Source organism: Phyllostomus hastatus, unplaced genomic scaffold (genome assembly GCF_019186645.2).
Source record: "Phyllostomus hastatus isolate PE091 unplaced genomic scaffold, TTU_PhHast_1.1 phas_contig_34, whole genome shotgun sequence".
NCBI classification, from domain to species: Eukaryota; Metazoa; Chordata; class Mammalia; order Chiroptera; family Phyllostomidae; genus Phyllostomus; species Phyllostomus hastatus.
The window spans coordinates 50,928,709-50,954,295 of NW_025333857.1; the positions used below are offsets into that span (position 1 = coordinate 50,928,709).

General features: G+C 38.9%; 1 protein-coding gene across 4 annotated transcripts in view; it reads left to right on the forward strand.

Moving 5' to 3' along the window:
* The window catches only part of INVS (inversin), a 145,631-nt gene that overhangs the window by 17,875 nt on the left and 102,169 nt on the right, over positions 1-25,587 (forward strand). For 3 of the 4 annotated variants that reach the window (XM_045840097.1, XM_045840099.1, XM_045840098.1), the window contains exon 3: positions 2,810-2,976. In XM_045840097.1, coding sequence (XP_045696053.1) covers positions 2,810-2,976 — 167 coding nt within the window. Of the gene's footprint in view, positions 1-2,809; positions 2,977-25,587 lie in introns of those variants that run through there. The other variant, XM_045840100.1, reaches the window with a different exon arrangement.

Genomic DNA, 25,587 nt, shown 5'->3' on the forward strand with positions numbered 1-25,587 from the left:
AGTTGCTTATAAATAACATGTAACTTGGTCCTTGTTGTTTTTTTTAATCCTCACCTGAGGATATGTTTATTGATTTTAGAGAGAGAAGAAGGGGAGTGGGGACATGGAGAAAGAGACATCAATGTGAGAGAGAAATGTAGTTTGGTTGCCTTTTGTACACGCCCCTGACTCGGGATCAAACCTGCAACCTAGGTAGTGCCCTCACTGGGAATCAAACCTGCAGTCTTTTGATGTATGGGGATACCACTCCAACTGACTGAACCACACCTGGCCAGGGCAGTTAGGTCCTCATTTTTAAACCTATCTCTTTTTTTATTATTGTGTTCATACCATTTACCTTTAATGTAATTATTAATGTTAGGATTTAAATTTTCTAATTTATTATGTGTTTACTGTTTGTTCCCTCTGTTTACTTTTCTTGTTTCTCTTTTTGTTCTTCCTCTGCATTTCTTGAATGTTGTAGTATTCTGTCTTACTTTATATGTAGTAGGGTTTTTTGTAACAGCTTTATTGAAATTCACCATACATACATCCCATATAATTAACCAATTTAAGGTGTATTTTTCAATGGTTTTTGTATATTCACAGACTTGCACAAACATCACCACAGTTGATTTTAGAACAATTTTATTTCCTCCAAAAGAAACCCTACATCCATTAGCTATGACCCCTCAACCCCCACCCCCAACCTCAACCCTAGGCAAGCACTGGATATAGAATTCTGGGTTGACAGCTCTTTCCTCTCCCCCTGCCCCCCCCCCACTTGAAAAATAATTGTGTCATGGTTTTCTGGTTCTGTAGATGCTCGTGGGAAACATACTGTCATTTGAATTGTTGCTCTCCTATAGGTAATGTGTTGTTTCTCTCCAGCTGCTTTCATGATTTTTTCCTTTATCTTTAGTTTTCAGAATTGATTACAACTGAGTCATCATAGATTCCTTTAGGTTTATTTTTTTTGAACTTTTCTCAGTTTCTTAGATCTTTAGGTTTGTGTGTTTCACCAAATATGGGCCATTTCCAGCCGTTATTCCTTCAAATATGTTTTCAGCCCTTACTTCTTGTTCCTCTTTTTCTGTGATGATATGAATGGTAGATACTTTGTTCTTGTCCCACAGAAACCTGAGACTCTGTTGATTCCTTCTGTTTCTATCTTTTCTATCAATTGTTCAGATTGAATAATGTCTGTTGGTCTATAACAAGTTCAGTGATTTTTTTCTCTGTCATTTCTATTCTATTGATCCTGTTCGATAAAGTTTTTACTTTTTTTATTTGGTTATTTACTTACTTATTAAATATTTACCATTCTAAAATTTTCATTTGGTTCATCTTTTATATTTTTTTCTTTGCTGAGACTTTGTTTTTCCATTTGTTTCAGTAGTGTTCATAGAGATTTGTCAGATCATTTGTATCATAGTTGCTTTAAAAATCCTTGTCAGATAATTCTAATATCTGTATCTTGACAGTGTTGGTGCCTGTTGATTATCTTTTCTTATCGAAGTAAATATTTTCCTGGCTCTTGGTTTATCTAGTAATTTTAGGTTATGTCTTGTATATTTTGTATATTATGTTAGGAGACTCTAGATCCTCCTTAAATCTCCTGTTTTAGTAGACTGACAATCTATTTAGGTTTGAATGAACATTTTGTTCCAATTTTGTGGGCTGTGATTCAAATTTCAATTTATTTTTTCTGAGCTTTGCAAGGCTTTTCACATCACTGCTGTTCTAACCATGCCACTTTAGAAACTGGCCAGTGTTCCACCCCGAGTTCAAGTTTCAACGGTTTTTCCAGTTTGATTCTGGTTAATTTCACACATGAGCTGCTCAGAGTTGTCCACAACTTCATGCGCCTATTTAAAGAATTGCTTTCTTCAGCTTCCTCCTCTCCACAGTACTCCTCCACATTCTAGTTTGGAAGGAATCAAATACCACCTCGTTGCCATCATTTGCTAATTTGGGGCACAGTGTCCATGGAGCACAGTGGTTCACAGGGCTCCTCCCCATAGTCGCTGTAATACTCAGCCAGGAGGAAAGGAATTGCAGTTTCTCTTGTTGTATGTGCTTTGAGTAGAGCAGGTACAGTCAAAAGAGTTCACCCCTGCACAGCTACCCTCTTCTCAATCTTTCCACTGGGAGAATAGTCATCTCAGGGAATTTCGCATCTGTGCCCAGTAGTGTCTCTGGAGGAATACTTTAGCACCCAGACTGGATACATAGAGGAGGCAAGAAACAAAAACAAAAACCATCAGGGAACTCACCATCAGGTTGTTCCCAGCGTTTCATAGTTCTCTATAATCGGTCTCTCTTCTTCTCTCCACTTTTCATATATTTCTCCTGGGTGTTTAGTTGTAAATAGCAGGAGGATCAGGGCAGTACACACTTGCTCCATATTGTCTAAAACGATGCCAACCATGACTCGTTTTCGTATCTCTCAAAAACATACCTCAGCACCGACTGTATCGCCTGCACTAAGCATTTGCTGGCAAAAAGAAAGGAGTGAGGGATTAAAATCTCACAATGTTAATTTAGTGTGACACAGTAGTTAAGAATATGGCCTTTAGAGTCAACAGTCATTTTGAATTTTATCTCTATCACCAATGTAATATAAACAAGTGCCTTTACTTCTCTGAGCATCAGTTTCCTGTAATACAGGGATGGTAATATTTATCTGATAGGGTCAGTAAAAATGAGGTACTATATTTAATGTGTTTACCACAGTGCTTGATAAACACTCAGTAAATGTAGTTCCTAATCATATTAGTAATAACAACAACAATTATCAAATGTCACCATCTGTTTCTTTTACTCATAGGGAACGCTGCCCTTAAAGACAAAGAAGATCAGTTTGGGAGAACACCACTTATGTACTGCGTGTTGGCTGACAGACTGGACTGTGCAGATGCCCTCCTGAAGGCGGGTGCGGATGTTAATAAAACTGACCACAGCCGGAGAACAGCCCTGCATCTTGCAGCTCAAAAGGTGAGACGTAAAATTACTTTGAAGTATAAATGTTTTGTGTGGTAGCTATTACTTGGTGCATGGAACTGTGCAATGGACAGATGATAAAGAAATCACAAGTGTATGACTCTTAGTTTCATGTGTTTTCTCCATAGTGAGTCTTAAAACTGCAGATAGTAAAGCACGAATATGCATCAGTGGCTACTTTCACTAATCCAAGTGTCTTGAACAATAGATTTTATTTTATGATCTAAGGTTAAGTCAGGGAAAAGGAATAAAAATTGTATGTATAGTTTTATGATTGAACTGTATTACAAACCAATTTATGCATGGAAAAAAGCAATTAACAAACAAAAAACCCCACTGAGATGTTAATAGTGGTTGGGGTTAAATATTGGGAATATTAGGAATTTTTGTACTTTCCACTGTTTAAAATTCTTTGTTTAATGAATACTACTTTTGCAATAAAAATCTGTAGTTTCCCTTAAAATAAGGGGGACTTAAGGGGCATAACAGAAATTTATTTTCTGAATATGTTTTCAACTTTTTAAAAATCTAAAACTATATTGCCTATGTAAATGATTTCAAAAAATAAAAATGGGAAGTTTCAAATTTATTTAAAGATCTTTGTACCTGAAAACTATTTTCCCACCATAAAATTTTGGTCTATAAAATGTATTTCTAGTGCCTGGTGTTTTTATTATTTTAGGCTTATGTTATTTTTTGTGTAAGAAGCAATAAAAATTAGGTAGATCAAGCAGAAACTAATATTAGAGTTATTTCCATTAAAAAGTGAACCAGATATAACACATTAATTGAAGGGTTAGAAAAATACCTTTTCATTAGTTGAATACATAAAAAGAGACTGACATTAAGATATACTGCTGGATGTGCTAGTTATATGTTAGGTCCGTCGGGTTATTTCCAAAGTTACTGCTTTTCAATTTGCTTTTCACTAAGTAATTTTTTAAAAATCTCTCTCATTTTCAGTCTCACTTTTAACTACTACTCAGGTACTTATAACCTTTCACCTGGGCTTGTCAGCTGTTAAAATGATTCATTCAGGAAGGGTGACTCCATTTAACTTCTTTTCATAAAGTAAATATTTCAGACTGGGAATAGCCCCAATATTAAGAATTTGATAGATCTTTTGAAATTGTGGTTCGTTTAGATTTAAAACTCAGCTTCAAAAATGGTGATTGGAGAAGACTAACTTAGTATCAGCGGGTCCTGTGGGGAAAAATAAGTATCTAAACGGATGACCCCACCCACAGTAAGACGGTTTCGTGGAGGTGTGCGGTTTCGTGGAGGTGTGCGATGGAAGAAGAGAGTGCGCACCCAGCCGCACCAGCTCAGCTGCGCCTCTCTTCACAGGGCGCAGTGCCTTGTTTTCTTTCGCTCTTCATTTCGCCTTTATTTTCTTAATTGTGATTTTTCTAAATGTCAAGGAATAAATAGAACTATGATTTACATGTCACAATTTACATAGCTGACTTCATAAATAACAAGTTTCATGTTCTTCTGGCTATCTGATAATTATGCATTTCCCATCTCTGTGCTGCAGTTTGTTTTTCTGTGTTGCCAGAAGCAGTAATATATCTTTAGGCTATCCTAGCATTGGTAGAGTTTCCAGGATAAGGTTGGTAATAATTCTTTAGTACTCTGCCTGTGCATGTCAAACCTGGCTATTGTGTTTGATCTTGTGCTTCATGCAAAACCACCAGTATTAAGGAATCAAAGTTTGCATAGATCAGGAAGGAATAAGATGGTGCAGGGTCCAGAAATAATTTCTGCAGAATAGTTGTAGATGACATACATTCCAGGTCTGCAGCACACCCTGCCTCTGAGCAGACACAATCACAAACTCTCTTTAGAGAAAACTTCTTCACCTTGAACTTCTAGGATTCCCTCATCTTAACACAGATCAAACATGATCCACAGTGAAACACATGAGGAAGCAATCTACCATGAGTAAGAGCAAAAATGATAAGCAGATTTATTCCATCAAAAACATTAGATATTGCCATCATTAGAAACACAATATAAAATAACCATTGATGGAATGTTTAAAGATATAAAAGGAGAAATCACAGAAAAATGAGCAGCCCATAAGAAACTTTCATAACGAGGCATAAGTTCTGACCATGACCACTTAATTTAGAATTACCCGTCTGCCAAAAACATCTCCCAAAACTGAATGAAATATATACAGTGCGTTGTTTGAAGGCACTGAGAGCAGTCAGCATAAGCAAGATCTAAGAAACTGCGATCATTCAGAGAAGGGAAGCATGTGAAATTAACTCCACATTTATTCTGACTTTTTCCTTAAGGCATTTTCCAGATTGGAATTTAAAAGAATACAACCCAAGCTGGAAGATGTAATCTTTGTAGGCTGAGAAACCCAGATAGCACTTGGAGTTGGCGGTGGCTGGGTCTTGAAGGGCAAAGTCCTGGAGAGAAGGCAACTGCAGGGAAGGAACTCAAAAATCTGGGTGTAGACCCAGGGTATAGACTCCTCACAAATTATTAGCAGATTCCTACACTGTGCTATTATAGGGTGAGGCTCTCAAAACCCAGCAGTAAACAACAGCTGGGAGACTAAAGAGCTAAGCAGACATTGTTTTAAAATTATACTATATTTTCAAGTCTTTTATGATATAACAAATAACTTTTGTGTAGGGGTCCATCCATTATCATTTTAAAACATATGAATAACCAATTTTCTCAGGACAACCTAGCTCATTAATTTTCAGCCATTTAGTATCCGATGTGGGCTCGTGCCAGGCTTTTTTGTGCTATGTACTTTGCATGCTTTTATTTTTTAATTATGTTTTTTAACATGAAGGGTCCTGACTACTAGGGAACGACTTGGGAAATACGACAATTGAAGTTACATCATCACAGTACTTTAGGGGGACTAATATGGCAACTCAAGCTACTTTGGAAGAAGAGAGCAGAGTTATATAGAAAGCTATGCAGAGAGGAGGAGTTGGGTCCAAGAGACTGGTTTGTGAAGGTGGAACTGCTCATTCAGTAAGCAGTTACCAAATGCCTACTATGTAGTCATGACAGTATCTAGAGAGATTATTGAAAAATGAATCACATATGTCCGCTATAATTAAGGACTGTCAGCACTGAACCTCTCTGATGTGTCAGATATCAAATATTCTTTTCAGATATTGCCTATCCACTAAATTCTGTTATCTGTGAACTCAGAAGTGTGCCATTTATGTCATCAATACTCATGTGTATGTGCATGCATTCATTCATTCCACATGTTGAAACTGTTACTGTGTAACAGGCACTGTGCTAGGCCTTGGAATACAAAAAGGTGAAAGACATGATTCCTGCTCTTAACATGTTTGCAAAGATCATGGGTAAATATATCCAGTGATAATTAAAGTTGGTCTGTCTACCTTACAATACTGAAGTGTTTTATATAATATCAATCGCCACAACATGTAAATAGTCATTATTATTATTGACCTGAAGAGCAACCATTCTGGTATGTTTTTTATGTTTTTGCGCTTTTTTTTTTATAGCAAACTATATTATGTTATCTTTCTTGAAGGTGGTTAGTAGGAAAAGCTCACATCCCCGTAGTGTTCCATTCATGTCTCTATCAGGGCCCCATTATCCTGTACTGTCTTTTGTGCTTACTTGTCTCTTTCCCGCTAGATTAGAGCTCCAGGCAAGAATGTTGTTTTATTTATTTTTGAATCCCCCCAGAATCTTACAGTGTCTGACATATCTAGGCTGAATGAATGAATATATATTATGTTACTTATATTGAAAGTTATTATTAATACAAATGCTAGACATTTTGTTTATTAGAAACATTCATCCACTTTCAAAATACATATATGGGAAAATCTTATTGAACCGTGGTGATTGGCGTAGTTATTTTGACACATATTCACTTCTCTGGAAACAAATTGCTGATAGTCCAAGCAGCCAGGGAAATGGTACCCATGAGAATAAAATTAATCTCAATATACTGAACATCTGCATCTAATTTGTTTCTCGTTTAGTACCCTTGGTTTAATCCCAGAAAGCAATCAGTCATACTTTCTCTGGGTTTCTCACAAAAGATATCTAATTGTTGGAAATGTTTTGCTCCAGGGAAGCTACTATTTCTCTGACTTCCACAGATACATTTATTGTTAATAAGGGTCAAAAAACTTTAGCAGTCTTACTAAATGCTCATAGTTATGCATCTTTAATCTTCCAGGAGGTTATTAATTTGGCTTCAAGAAGATTAAGGTTACACACTTTGAAAAATTATTTCATGTTAAACACAAAAATTAAAGAAGCTTCAGGTTATAGTTTGTTTTTTCCTTTTTAAAATCACAAACAGAATGTTCTATTCATCAATGAAAACTTATTACTAATCACCAGTTTTCAAAATATGTTGTTTCCATGTTAATGATTTATCAAAATTAAAGGAGCAGAGTAGAATACCTCTGAAACTCCCATTCTTTATTTTATCCTGAAGTTCCCAAACTAGCATCAAGTTTGTCCCCTTCTGATCTGTAAATCTGTCCTCTGGTTTTCCAGTTTAGAAACTGGTTTCAAATATTTATCATCTTACATTCAAATGAGTGTTCCAACCAAAACCGGAATTGGTCTATTTTAAAACAAATCTGAGAATTGAAATCAAAACCTCTCTGTCTCTTACTACTTTGATTGTACTTAATGTCTTGCATGGAGGAAATTTATAGTCACAAGGAACAACATATCAACACATCTTGATTGAAATCACTACTTTGAAGTTCTAACATAGCTCTAGGAAGGAAAAAATATTTATTTTCATTGTCACTTCATAGCAGTTAGAATAGTTGAATTATCTTATTTTTTTACATGTAAGCAAGCTGAGGTATAGGTTGACTTCTTCAAGGCCATTTTGTCACTTGCAGAGTCAGGAATTAGTTTGTTTTTCCAGTTTCCAGCTCAGTGCTCGTGATAAAGCTTCACCGACAGAGAAATTACATGCTTTTCTGAAGCTTACTTTCTCAGATTCTGGTTCTTCTGTCCTAGAGTAATTCCCAAACCCAGTTTCCCAGTCAAAATCCCAGAGATGTACCTGAGGGTTTCTTTCTCGTGGGCCAGATGCAGAATTTGGGCTGATAGCTTCTGCCTCTAGGTTCAGTGTTGTTCCTTTATGATGTAATCCCTCTCAAACACAGTAAATCAGCCTTGCAGATTGTATTTTAAAGTCTGCATGGCTTGCAGAATTTTGTTTTGAACATGGTCACATGTGTTACAACCATATTCATCTTCTAATCATCTTTATCTCTTCACTGACCCCCACTTTTACTAAGTCATAAAAATACAAGCATCTGCTCTCCATGAATAGGTTAGAGATCCCCACAAGCCTAGATTCCCATGGAAACCAATCAAAAGCTAAAAGGAAAAGAAAGAGTATATATTGAATTTCTCTGAGACCTACAGCTTGTTTTTCATTAGAGTCATGCTGATCTCTGTCAAACTCTGGGCATGGGCCAGAGAATATTTTTACAGCTGATAAAAAGGAACTTCAGATCCATTTACTTTCATTTAAACTTTAAAAAAATTAATTTTGTACATAATGTTATGAGGGAGGAACAAAATTTTCTCTATCCTTCTAGGTGGTTCTGCCTGGTCTAATTAGGTTTACATGAGACAGATTAACCAGAGAAAATAACCAAATTTAATTACACATGCATGGGAACCCCACATACTTGAGAGAGTCAGAGATGGAAAGTTAAGATGAGGTATAGGTGGCATCCTGAGCTAAGGATGAGGTCAGGCACCTCGGGGCTTCAGAGGGGAGGAGGGTCATTCTCAGGATAGGAGCAGATGTTCGGTAATGAGAAGTTTGCCCTGCCATATAGATAACTCATGAGAAGTTCCTTCTGGTAGTAAATATTATTATGGGCAAAGCTGCAAATTTAAATTCTTTAAGAGAAAGGTAAAAATTTCTCATGAGCCCACAGCGCCTTGATTGCCTTTAGCCCAAAATAACTCACGTGGAAAAGCGGCACATGTTGGAGAAGCCTGTTCTGAACCCCTTCAACATCAACTCTAAAGAAAATCGGAGCATTAATTTGCTGATTACCTTCTTATGTCGTAAGACCATATTTGTCCATGTAATTTCCTGGGGTTTTTTCCTGTTCCTATTTTACTATTGTACAGAGAGCAAGAGGGAACCAGGGCCCACCATTCCTATACCAATAGTGGTATGAATTTTGGCAGCCCCTGGGCACAGCATTTCCCCCCACCAAACATAGGGCCCCTATACTTCTTTGACTGTTAAGCTTTTACAAAGCTCAAAAATTTACTAATGTGATAACAGAAATGTAACCAAAATACCAAAGTGAGGGAACTCAAGAAAGTCAGGGAGGAAGCAACTGGGGAGAGCAGGTTGTAAATTTGAATAAGGCCATCAAAATCGTCTCCATTGAAGTGTTGACATTGGAAGGAAGACTTGAAGGAGATGAGGAAGTTAGCCATGCAGATGGCTGAGGGAAGAACTTTTCTCGTTCCAGGCAGAAGGAACAGTCAGAACAAACACCTTATAATGGGAGCACGCCTGGAATGTTTGGGGAGTAACAAGGAGGCTAGCGTGATGTCATGAGTGAGCGAGGGAGGAGCAGTAGGTGGAGCAGTAGGTGATGAGGGCATGAAAGAAATGGTCGCCAGATCCCGTAGGGCCTTTTGGCCGCTGTTAGGAATATGTTTTTACTGTGAATGTGATGAGGCATTGGAAGATTCTGAGCAAAGGATATTCTGACATGTATCTTAACATTGTAATTGTTCCAGCCAAGAAATGTTTCTCCAGTTTTACTCTGACCTATTCATTCTTCACATAATAGCTTTCAAGTCTCCTTCCCTAGTCCCTTTTACCATATATGCACACAGTTGCTTAAATTCCCCTGAAGTAAGACACCTGGTGTAGAATACAATGTCAGTTGGTCTGATGACCATTAACATTTTGGCAACCAAATACAGTTGATTCATGTTTAAGGTTTTTCAAATAAAATCTCGAAGTCTGCTTTATGCTTACTACTGCTTAAACTAATCCTGTATTCATACTGTTATGGTTTGGGACCCAAGTATAGCATCTTATTGTACCCATATTTAATCATTTCTTTGAACTTCCCAGACTTAGGTAGCGTTTACCATTACCTCCTTCGTTCCTCCAGTACCTACGTACTCAACCACTGTTATGTCACCTGTCACACTGAGACATTTATTTGTTTACACATTTGATTTCCCCACAGACAATGAACATATTAATATCAGGACGAGTGTCATAGTCATCTCTTTATTTTAGTACCTAGTGCATAACCAATATCTATTTCATGCTTAGTGAATTGAGTTGGGTTCATCATGCAAGCTGTCAAGGTCCTCTTGATTCTCAAATCTGTCATTCAGTATATCTGTCATTTCTCCCAGTGTGAATCACCAGAGTTTTCATCCTAGACTTTGATATCAAAATAGATCCTGCCTGCAGAAAAGTGTAAGCGTTGAAACACTGCTACTAAAATCAGCTTCGTCAATTTAAAATACTATTTTATTCTTTCTTTCTTTATACTTGCCTAAACAATGTCATCAGTGGTAACTAGGTCTCTTGAAAATTTTATATAATCTATCAGAGTCCACTTGTTTGCCATTCCAGTTCTGATGTACATGAAATTCATTTATTCATTTGTTCAACAAATACATTTTTAGTATTAGCTGTGTTTTGGGCATTATACCACTTATATGACAAGGTCTGTCTGGAAAAATTTCAGCCATCGTTAATATAACAAGAACAGTTTGCATGACCTGACGTCCCCCGGCAGCCAAGGAGAGTGGACTGGAATGCACATGTGTGAATAATGACAACTGCACTGTACTAAGTCAGTGGGGACAGTAGATGCTGTTGAGTGAGCATGTGTACTGTGTGGCCGTCCCATTCAAAATGACTGAGCAAGTAGAGCAACAAATCTGCATCAAATTTTGCATTAACCTTGAACATTCTTCCATGGAAACTATTCAGATGATTCAGAAGGCTGCAGCTATGGGCATCTGGTGATTGGCAGCTTCATCATGACAGTGTACTAGCTCATGCATCACATCTCGTACAGAGCTTCTTGATAACACAAATCACCCAGGTGACTAAGCCCCACTACAGCCCAGATTTGGTGCCCTGCACAAAAGATTTTGGCTTTTCCCTAAACTAAAATCACCTTTGAAAGGGAAGAGATTTCAGACTGACAATGAGATGGAGGAAAATACAACAGGGCAGCTGATGGCGATTGGGAGAACTGTGTGAGGTCCTAAGGTGCCTACTTTGAAGGGTCTGAGGTGTCATTGTCCTGTGTACAGTGTTTCTTGTATGTTGTATCTTCTTCAATAAATGTCTCTATTGTTCGTAGTACATGGCTGGATACTTTCTGGAGAGACCTTGTATATCTTGAAATATTAAATTCAACCTGTGTGTAAATATTTAAAGTCTTTCACATTCTGAATCATCATGAAATTAATATTTCACCAATAAAACTAGTCATTATCAAAAATTTATTGAGAATAGTCAGTTTATCTCAACCAATTTTAAATTTCACAAGACATGGTTTATATCTTTTAAAAATTTTCATTCATATCCTTTCTATCTCTTTGTGACTCATCAGCCTAACTCTGCAAACCATTTGTTAGGAATCTGAGCTAAAATATGAGACCATACTTACAAACTTCAGGCCATGTATGTAACTGTTTGGCGGTTTCAATGTTTTGCAAATTGTAAGCTAATGCAGCTTGTGTGTGTTTATGTGTTTGTGTGTACATGTGCACACAGGTGCATGCTTTGTTATCTTAAATTGTTATTTAATTGAATGGTAAGGTACATATATATCAAATGTTAAATATACTGTGAAGGTTCACAATGCACAATCTGGGACTGGGGAAAACCTTCAATCTGTGAATGAAAGCATAGAAGCAGCAGGAAAAAGATTAATACGTATAGCTACATAGAAATAAGAAAGACTTTTCCTTCCCAGAAAATATCATAAGCAAATAAAAAAGAGGCAAACTGGAAAACAATATTTGCAAGTTCTGCAATTAACAAAGGGTTAACATACCTAATAACTAAATGGAAAAGGAAAAAAACAATGACTAAAAATGAGCGAGATATGAACAGATAGTTCAAAAGAAAAAGAAATGCAACTGGTCTTAGCATATGTGAAAATATGCTCAGCATTGTTTGGCATAAGAGAAATGCAAGTTAAAATTATGATGAGATCATGTTTTTCATCTGTCGGATTGGCAAAAGTCAAAGAGTTTGACAGTGTGCTCTGATGACAAAACTGTTGCTGGAGGGAATGAAAAATAATACCACCTGTATGGGGTGGGAATCCTAACAATATCCAGCAAAATTAACTAGAGTATGCATTTACCTTTGACTCAATATTTTCTTTCCTAGGAATCTATGCCAAACATAGTAATGAAAAATAAATGATGAATGCACAAGGCTCTTTAATTGTGGTGGAATTAAATAGTGTTGTATCTACACAGTGGAATACTATGTAGCTATAAAAAGTAATGCAAAATATTTTTATCTCCTAAACTGCACTCCCATAGCTGTCCTCTTGCTCTGTATCTATGAGTCTATTTTGCTGGTTTGTTCATTTTGTTCATTAGATTCCACATATGAGTGAAGTCATATGGTATTTGTCCTTCTCTGGCTTATTTCTTTTTTCTTCTTTTATCTTGTTGTTTTTTTTTTTTCAGTATGTTTTATTGATTATGCTATTATAGTTTTCCCAATTTTTTCCTCCATTATCCCCCCTCCACCCTGCCCCACCAACCCTCCAGCATCCCCCCCGCACCCCACTTAGTTCATGTCCATGGGTTGTACATATAAGTTCTTTGACTGGCTTATTTCACATAGCAGAATGTTCTTCAGGCCCATCCATGCTGTAACAAAGGATAAACTTTTCTTCTTTTTTTATGGCCAAGTTCTACTCCATTGTGTAAATGTCCCACAGTTGCTTTATCCACTCACCTACTGATGAACACCTGGGCTGCTTCCATATCTTGGCAATTGTAAATAATGCTCAATGAACGTAGGGTGCTTATGTTATTTTGAATTAGTATTTTGGGTCCCTTCGGATGTATTCCTAGAAGTGAGATAGCTGGGTCAAAAGGCAGATCGATTTTTAATTATTTGAGGTATCTGCATACTGCTTTCCACAGTGGCTGCTCCAACCTGCATTCCCACCATCAGTGCAAAAGGGTTCACTTTCTCCACATCCTCACCAGCACATGTTGGTATTCATTGATGATAGCCATTCTGACAGGTGTGAGGTGATATCTCATTGGTTTTTAATTTGCATTGCTCTGATAATTAGTGACATTGAGCATCTTTTCTTATGTCTGTTGGCCATCTGTATGTTCTCCTTGGAGAAGTGTCTATTCATGTCTTTTGCCCTGATTTTTAAATTGGATATCTTTGGGTGTTTTTTGGTGTTGAGTTTTATAAGTTCTTTACAAATTTTTGACGTTAACTCTGTGTCAGATGTATCAGAGATATGTTCTCCTCTTTTGGAAACTAATATTGTATTTTGCTACTTTGCTGAATCCATTTATCAATTTCAGTAGTTTCTATGTGGAATCTTTAGTACCTATATAGTATCATGTCATCTGCAAATAATGACAGTTTTACTTCTTCCTTTCCAGTTTGGATGCCTTTTATTTCCTCCTCTTGTCTGGTTGCTGTGGCTAGGACTTCCACTACTATGTTGGATAAAAGTGAACATCCCTGCCTCTTTCCCTATCTGAAGGGAAATGCTTATAGATTTTGCCCATTGCAAATGATGTTGGCTATAGGTTTGTCATATATGGCCTTTATTGTGTGCACGTATGTTCCCTCCATTTCTACTCTGCTGAGAGTTTTTATCGTAAATGGAGGCTAGATGTCATTAAATGCTCTTTCTGCACCTATTGATATGATTGTATAATTTTTACCCTTCATTTTGTTTATGTGGTATATCACAGTAACTGATTTGCGGATACTGTACCAACCTTGCATCTCAGGAATAAACCCCACGTGATCACTGTGCATGATCTTTTTAATGTATTGCCAGATTCGGTTTGCTAATATTTTGTTGAGGATATTTTGTTTGCATCTATGTTCGTCAGGGATATTAGCTTATGATTTTCTTTCTCTGTAGTGTCTTTATCTGGTTTTAGAATTAGGATAATGCTGGCCTGGTAAAATGAGCTTGGGAGTCTTCCCTCCTCTTGAATTCTTAAGAGTGGTCCTGCCTGGCTTCTGGCCCTGGGGTCACACTTACCACAGTGGTGTCTACCTCAAGATTATTGACACACTTATTGAAGGGCTTTTTTCCCCCTTAACCTGTAATCACTAATCCATCTGGAATTTCCCTTTGAAATAGTCAGAATGCAATTTCAGATAAAAACAAACAAAATATGTGAGTGGACACAAAAAGGTACCTATTGTAAGATTCCATTGACAGGAAACTTCCAGACTAGGTAGAGCAACAGAGACAGAAAGCAGATCGAAGGTTGCCAAGGGCAGGAGGAGTAGCGAGTCAGTCCTTCTGGTGGAGCGTCCTGCAACCAGATAGTGGTGGTGATGCTGGTGCAACCTCGTGATGCTTGTGCAACCTCATGAAGAAAATATGTCATGATCAGGAATGGCACGCATTTAAAATATGAACAGCTTTTATTTATTATTTTAAATGATAAAAACAGAAAAGCAAAGGATAAAAAGAAAAGGAATACAAGAAAAACCCCAAAGAGAACCCCAAATAATAAAATTTTAAAAAATAGAAAACTGAATCATACCATGGAGAAAATAAAACTATAACAATGAAAGCAAATAAAAGAAACAAATCAGAGAATGAAGGAAAGCAAATTCAACAAGTGCAACAGGCAGCTCTAGAGCTGGCCCTGATTCATTTTGCAGGGGAGCCCCCTCTCTGGTGGGAACCAGGGCGGGGTCGAGGGAGGGCTCTTCAGGCAGGGGTGGTGGGGCCTCAGTCAGGACCAGCCCCAGCTCCAGAGGTGCAGCCGGAGTGGCCACTGGAGATGCCTCGCTCATTGGAGGTAGACACTCCTCCAGGTCCAGAGCAGCCTCCTGGGCTGGTGCTGGAGTTGTGAGAGGAGAAAAGTTCACCTATGTGCCTGCATTTCCATGTGGTCCCTAAAGACAGAACATAGACAGAGCCCAACACCCACCCCAGGACATACTTTCCTCTGGGCAGTCCAGCACATGGGTGGTGTGAGGCCAGTCTTTGCTCCTGGCCAACTTCAGCAGGTACTCCCTGTGTATCTTGGCATCGACCCCTCCCCATAAACTTGTATGGGTCTCCACCCCATGCCAACCCCACCTCCTCTACCTTCTCACCCTTGGGCTCCATCTCCTTGGGCTCCGAGTCACCTGGCCCTGTGTGTTGAACACGGGCACCATGCCCCAGGCTGCGTTTGGGAGTGGTGAGCTGGCTGTGGAGCCCGGGCGGCTTTGGGGGTGGTGTTCTCCAGCAGTCCACTGGGCCTGGTTCCCCAGACCCCAAGATGGCCAGTCACCTTGGGTGTGCTCAGGCCCTCAACAATGTGGCACACCTGCCTCTTGCTGGTGGGCATGGGACAGGGTCCCATCGACCAACTGCCATTCCTCCGTGACCTGGGTGGAGCTCTGCAATGACAGTGACCAGCAGCCGGTCCAGTAGCCTCAAGCCCTGCCTGGTCATAGTCACTTAGTTGCTGCTGCTTCTTCCCATCAGACCTTCTGCTTCCAGATCTGGCCCAGCCACATGTCTGCACAGACCTCCACGCAAAGGAAATGAGATTCACCTCCAGGGCTCAGGATAAACCACAGGCAGAGGGCACTGGCCACACTTGACATCCACTCAACCAGCCTTGACCTGGGGTATGAACATGACCGGTCCACCAGCCTGCTAACCACCCTGGCCTATTCCCACTAGGGCAGACTCCCCTTGTGAACCCCCTTATACGCGTGCGTACACACACACACACACAGGGAGGGGACATAGGGCTGCTTAGGTGGGATCAGAGTGGTGGTCTGGCTCAAACAGAACTGCCCTGGGCCACTTTGTGTTACCTTTGGGTCCCACCGTGAAAACAGCCACAAACGTCTGGAATGAGTGTGGAGCCAGCAGCAGCCACAGTGGAACATACTATCACCGCTGCCTTTTTTGGGGCCACAGCCTCAGGACACTGGCAGATGACAAGAAAATGTCCTGTCAGGTGTCAAAAGTGCCCAGCCAAATGAGCCAGGGAGAGGCAGATTTAGAATGTGGCTGCCTGGTTACCAGGGTTCCAAGTTCTGTTGGGCTCTGTCATCAGGAAGAGAGGTCACTGCGTAGTGCAGCTCAGTGTAGTAAGGTCACCACCTGGGTCCCCCTACCCTGAGCATCTCCTCAGAGAAGACCACTGACTGCACTTCTTTTTTTCCCTTTTTGCACAGTATTTTTTTACATTACCATTCATCCCCTTAAACCCCTCTCCCAAAGTCACCACTCTGTTGTCTACGTCTATGAGTCCTTTTTCCTTTTTTCTCCATCTCCATCCCCAAGTGAATGAAAAAGTGTAGAATATTGTGTATGGCCTGTCAGAGAGGAACTTATAATTCAATTGACAGTGGCAGGCTAGACTTGGTGTGCATGGGACTGAAGCCATCACTGGGATGGGGAAAAAAATGTGTGAAATTGCAACCAGAAATAATAGGAGGTATCCCAGCAAGAGGAGCCAAAGGCATCCTAGAGTACAAGATACGCTGAGATGTGGAGATGAGGAAAGTGGGTCATCTGTCAGCAAGACCTCAGCCACAAAGTTGAAAGAGTAGGTGAGGTATGAAAGACACCATTCCCTAGGAATACTTGCAAAGGAGAAGGGTTAAAGAAATTTGAACAGTAGGCTAGTTTTTAAGTTAGTGTATAAGAAGCATAATTATATCCCCGGTGCCTAAGACCATAATAGTGCTGGATGGATGGATGGATGGATGGATGAATAGATATATAGGCATCTATTTGCCAGACCTTGAGGTACAAGATTGGGAGTACATCTCAGGGGCAAGACAGAAAATTGGAGCATGACCATAATAACATTAAGGCATCTAAGTCAACTCTCTCTGATCCCACCAATGAGCTAGACTTAAATTTTTCCTTCATTAGAGTCAAAGTAAGTCCAAAGCTAGGGGAAAGATAGAATGCACATCACAGTATCTAGAAGCAGAAAAATTTAAGGACCTTATCTTCAACTTTTGAGCAGCAAGAAGAACCTTCCCAGAACACTGTGGCAGACTTTCCTTCCATCCCTTTGACTCCCAGACATAATCTACAGTCTTGGCAAGGAGGATGAAAGTGCCATAATTGTTTTTACCAATCAAAGCCACTGTGTGGATTTAATGAGGGTCCAGCTTCCTCTGAAGGACATGACCATTTAAAGGAGGATCAACAGAAATCAGGGTGCTGTTAGCCTGGAAGACGATGGGCATAGATGTTAGGCAGACACCCTTGTAGTGTTGGCCACAGCTTCTATGGACACTTACAGGGCTTTGTGGACCTAACTATTCTGTAGAGCAGCGATTTACAACCTTTTTCATCACATGGCACACATAAACTAATTACTAAAATTCTGTGGCACATAGAATATATTTTTTGCTGATCTGACCAAAAAAATAGGTATAATTTTGATTCATTTATGCCAGATGGCTGTTGTGTTGGCTGTTGTCATTTTTTATTTGACAGTCAAAGGGAAAAGGGTCAGTGCCCCTGACTAATTAGTCAGGTATTGTATGTTTTAAAAATTCTGGTGGCATGCTGGTTGAAAATCACTGATCTAAAGCAATGAACACAGGCCACTTTTGTGAAATTCCCTCCTATGTCTCTTGTCCTTCAGCTCTAGGCTACAAAAAAGCCAGCTATACCAACTCTGCCTACAATGGGAGTGGCTTAACACCCTACCTTATTGTCCTTTCTATTGTTTAGCAAATGTGGATATCTTTGCTTGAATGCTCCTAAATAATCACTTAGCTTTGCCAGCGGCAACTATGGGCACCACCTAGCATGTTATTGCTTCGACCCACAAGTTTGAGAAGTGTAGTTGTAAAGAGCACTGGTGTGAAAAGCAAAGAGTTCATTTAGTTATCAGAGAGTTAGTTATTGTGCACCTACCACAGATCATAAGGTATTGTTTTACCTTATGAAAACAGGTCCCTGCCTTCAAGGAACTTACATTTTGTTGGTGGAAAATAAATAAGTGAATAAGTGTTATAAAATATAAGATGGGAAAAATAAGGCTGATATAGAACAAGGAGCCTAGGGGTTGCAAATATAAATAGGGTGATCAGAATAAGCCTCACTTAGGAAAGTAACATTAAGCAAACATTTAAAGGTTTGCTTAAAGAGAGAATAAACCTTGCAGGGAGAGAGAATGCCAAGTGCAAAGACCCTGAGATGGGTACATGCTATTTACAAGGAGCAATCAGCAAGAAAGCCAGTGCGCCTCCATTGGAGTGAGGATGAGCTCAGAGATCATATAAGGCCTGTTTAAGGATTCTTAAGATATTTAAGGACTCTGCTTTTACTAGGTATTAGAGGGGAAGGTTGCTGAAAGTTTTGAGCACAGAAAATATGATCTAACTTATATTTTAAAATGCTCATTCTAACAGCTGTGCTGAGGGTAGACTGTCAAAAGGCTAAAGGATTGAAAAAGTGAGACGGATTTGGAAGCCGAAAGATGACGCTGCCTAGCACCAGAGTGGTAATGCTGGAGGTGATAGGAAGTGGTCCAGTTTTAAATATGTTTTGAATTTACTGATGAATTATTGATTTAAGAGGAAGAGACGATGATGTTGACACTAAGGTTATTTTAAGCCTCATATCTTCTTAAACATTTTATTAGGGAGAACTTCTCCCCTTCCCATGTCCAAGCAAATCCCAGATATTATGTGAATATTTATTTCTAAACAGAAATAACTTTTTAAACATAACCATTGTAATACTAAAAATTCAACAAGAATTATTTAGTATCATATCATAAAATAGCTCATCAGTGTTCAATTTCTAAATTATTTCATAAATGATAAATGTTTTTGTTTATTTACATTTGTTTCAATCAGGATTCAAGTAAGGGCTATATCTTGTGATTGGTTTATGTCTTTTAAGTATTATTTTTTTTAATTTATAGATTTCTCCTCCATCTCTCTTTTTTTTCCTTAAAGTTTTTTTGTAATTGTGGCTTAACTCCTAACCTAACTAAAGTCTCCACCTAGACAGATTCTCTCAGTCTAAATTATGTTCCTCTGTCTTGTGTATTCCTTGTGAATTAGTTATTAGATCTATAGGCTTGATCTGGTTTGGATTCAGTTTTTTTTTTTGGCTAAACTACTTAATTGTTATGATACCTTTCTCATCAGGGGACACATAATGTTTCATTATCTCTATGTGACAGTAGTAGTTACTGATGTTCATTGCTTAAAGCAAATTGTTTATTAGGAACTGCAAAATGGTGATATTCTATCATTCCTTCTATAACTGTTAGCAGGAATAATTCATTAAAGAGAAACTTCATGTAGAAAAGGAAGAATAAATCCTTGATTTTTTTATCTCTTTATTTACTAGTTTTCAAAATAAGGAGTTGGTTTCCCGTGTCCTTCTGTTTCTGAACAGGAACGGGATTCCACTGCCCGCTGCCCATCGGCAAAGTCCAGAGGCAGAGGTTTGATGAAAAAGGTTGTTTATTCCCAACCTGCACAATTTTGGAAGAATGGCAGGCTCCCCTCTAGAACACCCAAAGAATAACCCCACCACCCTTTGCCAGATTAGTTCAAGGCTGTGCCTGGAGTTCCTTCTCCCATTTAAAGTACCATCCTTTGGGAAACGCAGGCAGCTGCGGCACGATCATCCAGGTGGTTTAGCTTGCTCCAGGTCACAGTCCAGTTCTAGGCATCTTTCTGGAGTCTGTGTGTGTGTAGCCCATGCAGCCACTCCACTGCCACCACTTCCTGTGCCCTGGGCCTGGGGCCACTGCCAGACCAGGTGGTTTCTAGGGCCACTGGACCATGAATGTTCCAGCCCCCAACAAGGTGAGTGAGGGGAAGAAGAGGCAAACACCTCTGCCCTCTTTCAGTTTAAATCTCCAGTTCCAAAATTCCGTATACTCCAGAAGCATCCAGCACCCTGGCCAGTCCTATAGGCTAGACTGGCAGATCAGCACCTCCTCCAACCACCATGTTAACCTCCGTGGTACACATGTTGCTGTGACCTCTTGTTATCTCTTCTACCAGGAATTGGAAGTGGGGTAGGAGAGCTGGCCTCTGTCAATCACTCTCAGTATCTACATGCAGCTTCTCTGCCCATGTGCATCAGGCACTGTGCTAGCTCAGTTGCGGCAGCAACACAACGCTGAATGCAGTCTCTCCAGCACTACATGGGGTGTTTTCTGTGACCCCTCCCTTCTCCCCAGCAATCTCCCTGTATCAATTCCATGATGACCAATTAATTTTTTTCTTTTTTCCTTTTTAGTATCATCATATACAAGGCATATGATTTTTTAGTATCATTTTAACATATTTGTTCTATCAACCCATTGTTATTATCCTTAATTGATATTCAAATTACTTCATCTTTGGTTGTGAAAGGTCCTTCAAGTTGGTTCCTTGAAGACCTGTGGTTCCTGGATTGTTTTGACGTGACCCTATTATATGATAGCTTCCTTGCTATCTGATGACTAAACATTCCAGGTTCATTTCTGTATTTTTTGTTCCCGACTTAGAATCAGCTATTTCTTCTAGGAACTGCGGTTCCTGATAGCAGGGCAAAGTGTTTGGAGACCACAGTCTACTATGTAGGAGTGCTCATTGTCTCTGTGCTAGTGATTGTTTCTAAGCCTTTACAGTGGACGCTGCTTGGAAATTTTTTTTTAATAAAAATATGGTTTTGTCACTTCCTATTCTAATTCAGAACTAAGGTGTATATATTTTCACCTAACCTCTTCTATCTTACATCTCTGCTGCTTTTTCTCACCTGGGTGAGAGAATAATACATAGAATAGATGAAGAAATGAGACTCAAAGAGTTTGAGTAATTAAGTGGCGGAGTGCAGGATTCAAACATAGATCTGACTTCAAAGGCTTTGCTTAAATTCATCTTTTAAAAATTTGGCTTGACACAGCTCCCTAGCTTCAAAGCATAGCGCTTTTCATAGAACTGCTAGGTAGAGAATTCAACTCAATTAACATGTACTAAGTGGCCATTTTAATGCAAAATCCTGTTCTCTGGTGTAAGGCTGATGATGTCCATCAGCAAATCTGATGTCTGTCAGCTCTACATTCTAAAAATTACCCAGAATTCAACCTTCTCTCTCAACACCTCTCTGCCACTACCCTGGTCATAGTGACCAGATGTCTTGGATTGGATTACATACTATATTAACCTTGCTTGGATTACTGTAGTGGCCTCCCAACTGGCCTTTGATTTCTGTTCCTGCCCCCTGCAGTCTGTGCCAGTCCCATCAGCCAGCATGATCTTTTAAAGCCCAAATCAAATCATGTTACTTCACTGCTCTAGACCCGCCAAGGGTTTTTAGTCTCAGAGTAAAAGCCCAAGTACTTCCTAGGATTGGTAACACCCTAAATATTAGGAATCCCCTGTTAGCTATATGACCTTATTTCTGACCTTCCCCTTGTTTTCTCTGCATAAGCTACTCTTTGCTCAGTGCAGTTGCTCCTGGAAGCAAAGAATGCTCTTCTTGCCTCACAGTTTCTGCATTTGCTCTTCTCTCTGATAGGAAAACTATCCCAGTGGGAATCTCAGTGTTTAACTCTCTCACCGTCGTTAGTTTTTCCCTCAAAAGTCAGTTTTAATGAAGCCTTCCCTGGCTGTCCTAATAGCCATTTACTTCACACATTTTACTCTCTCTACTCAGCTTTATTGCTTTTTCCCTAGCACTTAACACTATCTAAAATACTACGCTTTTACTTATTTACCTTGTTTAGTGTCTTTTACCCCACTGGGTATGAACTCCATTGCCTAGAACAGTGTCTTGTACATGATTGGTGATCAAACAATAGTCACTGAAGGAACAAATATACTTCTAAAGTTAAGGCTTTATTAATTTTCCCAGGTGGTCCAGCATTTCTTTCACCGTGCCTGTATTCTCAACTAAAAGTATACGATGACATTCCAGTTTTCTAATATCAGAGTATTTTTTTAAAAAGAAGAATAGCTTTGCTTTGCCACCTTTTTCTGATACAACCCTCCGCCCTCAATCCAGTGACTCTTGCTTGTTCTTCATAGAATACTTCCTCTCTTGGGACCGTATATTTCCCTTTTCTTTTTTTCCTCCTGGTTAAATAGCCACAGACGGTCCATTTGAGCCCATCCTCCTTGGAAAGTGAGTCAGTGCAGCCTAGTGGAGAGCAGCGGCCTGAGCATTTGCATCTCCAGAATGTTTGTATTGACAAATGGCAGTCAGTTATTGACATTTATGTCCCTTGGTGATACCTCAATTGGCTTATCTTTGCTGGTCAAATGCCTTAATTGTTCTGGCCTTTAATTCAGTCAAAGTTGGAGCTAGAGCAGAGAGGGAAGAGAAGGAGCAAGTCTAACAGAACATCAAACCAGAGCTAGGAAGCTGCTGGCAACGATCAGCTTGTCATAATGTTATGATTTGTTCATTTTTATACCATTTATTAGCCTTTACTTGTTGTGCCATTTGGCCTCCAGGGCAGATAAAGTGCTGTCTAATTTGGTAGGTTTGCTTCTGTCAGAGCAGCCTCAACAGGGAAGGTGTTAGCTGCAGTGACAAATAATCAATAGCTGTCGTTGTCATGAGGAACGTGAGCAGTTGGGCCTTTCATCTGGAGGATTAGAGGTCTAATTGGATTGAGAATAGGGAGGGTGGGCTGTTGGGTAACCCTGTCAGCCTTGTGAAGCTGTCAAATGTCGGCCTTATTCATGGTGAAGGGAGTAAGGAACCTTGTGCTCTCAGAACTGGGGAGGAAGGCATGTGAAAGCCTTTTGTACAAAGGAGCGGATCCTGAAGTAGACTCTGCTAACATATGCTTCCTGTTTTATTTAGTTAGATATCCTTTTGGATAATAAATCTGTGTAACTTTAAATGATATCTTCATGCAAAACACACACACAATACAAATCCAGTTGTATTTTGCATTTTTTTTCTATAAAATAATCAGTGAGACAGATGTGGTTGATAGTGGTATTCAAATCTTTTATGTACAAATTGACTTTATTAAAATCTTTTAGTAATATGTTATGCTTATAGAAAACGTGCAAGTACAGTACAACAGACATTTTTTTTTCCCCCTGAACCATTTGGGAGTGAATTGCTGACCTGGTGCCTCACAACTGCCAAAATTCTTAGTGTGTATTTTTCTAGAAACAAGGACATTCCTTAACCTTAACACAATATGACCATCAAAATAAAATAATTAGCACAAATACAGAACTACTATCTAATCCTCAGACTACGTTATTATCCCAATAATATCCTTAAGGATTAAGTTCAAAAATCACACATTGCATTTAGTTTTCAAATCTCTTTAGTCTCCTGCAATCTGGAAAAAATGTCTAATCTTTCCTCAATTTTAATGGTGTTGACACATTTGAAGATCACAGGCTAAGATAAAAGTTTCTCCATTTGGGTTTGTTAGATATGTTCTCATAATCAGATTTATGTTACTCATATTGACAGAGATATAGAAGCGATGCTATGTCCTTCTCACTGAATCCTATCAGATGCCACAGAATTTTGATTTTTCCCATTCCTGGAGATGTTCACTTGCTTACCTGATTAAGGTAGTGTTTCCTTTTCTCTACCGTAGAGGTACTCTTTCATCTTTGTAATTAATAAATATTTGTGGGGAGGTACTTTGAAACTCTGTAAATATCTTATTGTCTATTTTATCTGATATTAATGTAGTCACTCCCAACTTTCTTAGGATTATTGTTTCAGGCTTAAGTTTTCCATCCTATTACTTTCAACTTATCTGTGTCTTTATTTTTTAAATACACCCCTTGTAGAAGCATAAAGTTGAGTTTTGTTCTTTTTTTTTAACCTAGTCTGACAATGTCTACATTTTAGTTGGAACGTTAGTTCGTTTCTATTTAATGAATTATTAATACGGTTGAGTTTCAGTCATCCGCTTTCTTTCCTTCTCTGTTTGGCCATGTCTTTTTGTTCCTCTCAACCTGTTTGCCTGCTCTTTTTTGGATTAATCAAACATGTTTTAATATTTGATTTTAGTTCCTCTAAAATTTTTAACTATACCTATATATTACTTTTAAGAGGTTGCTTTAGGGCTGACAATATGCATCTTTCTACTTATCACATTGAAATACTACTGTTTCTCATAAAACATAAACATGTCATTCCACTGCCTTCTGGGCTCTGTTGTTTCTGGTACACGGTCATTCCTCTTTTTCCCATGCATGTAGTGGTTATTGTTGTAACAAGTTTCTTTCAGTACTGTATTTTTTAGCTTCCGTTTTCAGTATTAAAACCAAAAGTAAAAAGCCTATTTCAGATATTGTACTTTTTAGTTCTAAAATTTTGCTTGGGTCTTTTTATACTTTTGTTTTCTTTGCTGAGATTTCCTCATCTGTGTGGCCATTATGACCATCTTTTCTCTCATAGCTGCTCTAAAGTCCTGTGTGCTAATTTCAACATCTGGATCATCTTGAAATCTATTTATATGTATGATATTTTTTTTCTTTATACTGAATCCTGTTTTTCTGTTTCTTTGTATGTGTAGTAATTTTTTATTATGCACTCAGAATTTTTAATGATAGATACATTGTAGGGGTTTTTCATTCTCTTATCCTCTAAAGAGTGTTGATTTTTTTGTCTGTTTTATTTTATCTGGCAGTTAAAAATGGCTAATTGTACTGAATCTGTTGCATGTTTATTTTATTTTATTTTACTTCTTTCTCTTTTTTTTGGTAATCTTTAGTTGAATTTCTTGGACTTGTCCATTGTCCACAAAAAAAGTCTATACTTTTAAGGCCTGGCTCTTCTTTCAGTGAAAAGCAAGAGATGTGTACCAAGCCCTCTACCTAGGGGGGACTCAAACTCCAAATTATATCTCTTTTGTGTTGGGTAGTGGCTGACATCTCCGACAGCTTTCTCCATCTTCCGTTTGTTGGTTTCTGCAGACCCCATGCCTGTGCAGGTCAGGGGGCAGCCAAGGATGTGTGAGGACAGCATATGCATCAAAGAGATCTCCCTCTTTTTGGCTCATTTTTCCATCTCTGTTATTGCATCATTGTAATCCAGTGTACCATAATCTATTGTCTAATCAATTTAAGTAGTCTGTTGGTCTTCCCGGTTTGTCTTTTTCCTCTTCAAGCCATTCACCATTCAGCAGCCAGGTTTTATTCACTCATTTACTTATTTATCAAATAGTTGATGATCATTCACCCAAACGACAATACTATCTAGCAGACGAGCTGTTTTAGCTGTTAGGTTGGCTTGACATGTACATTCAGCTGGTAAAGAGATCACAAGATGAAATTTTTAAAGGTAGTATACGATTCATGGCACAGCAAGCATCCCGAGCTTTCTGTTTGCATAGGTTCTCCTTGCCCGAGAGTCCTGCAGGGGTGGC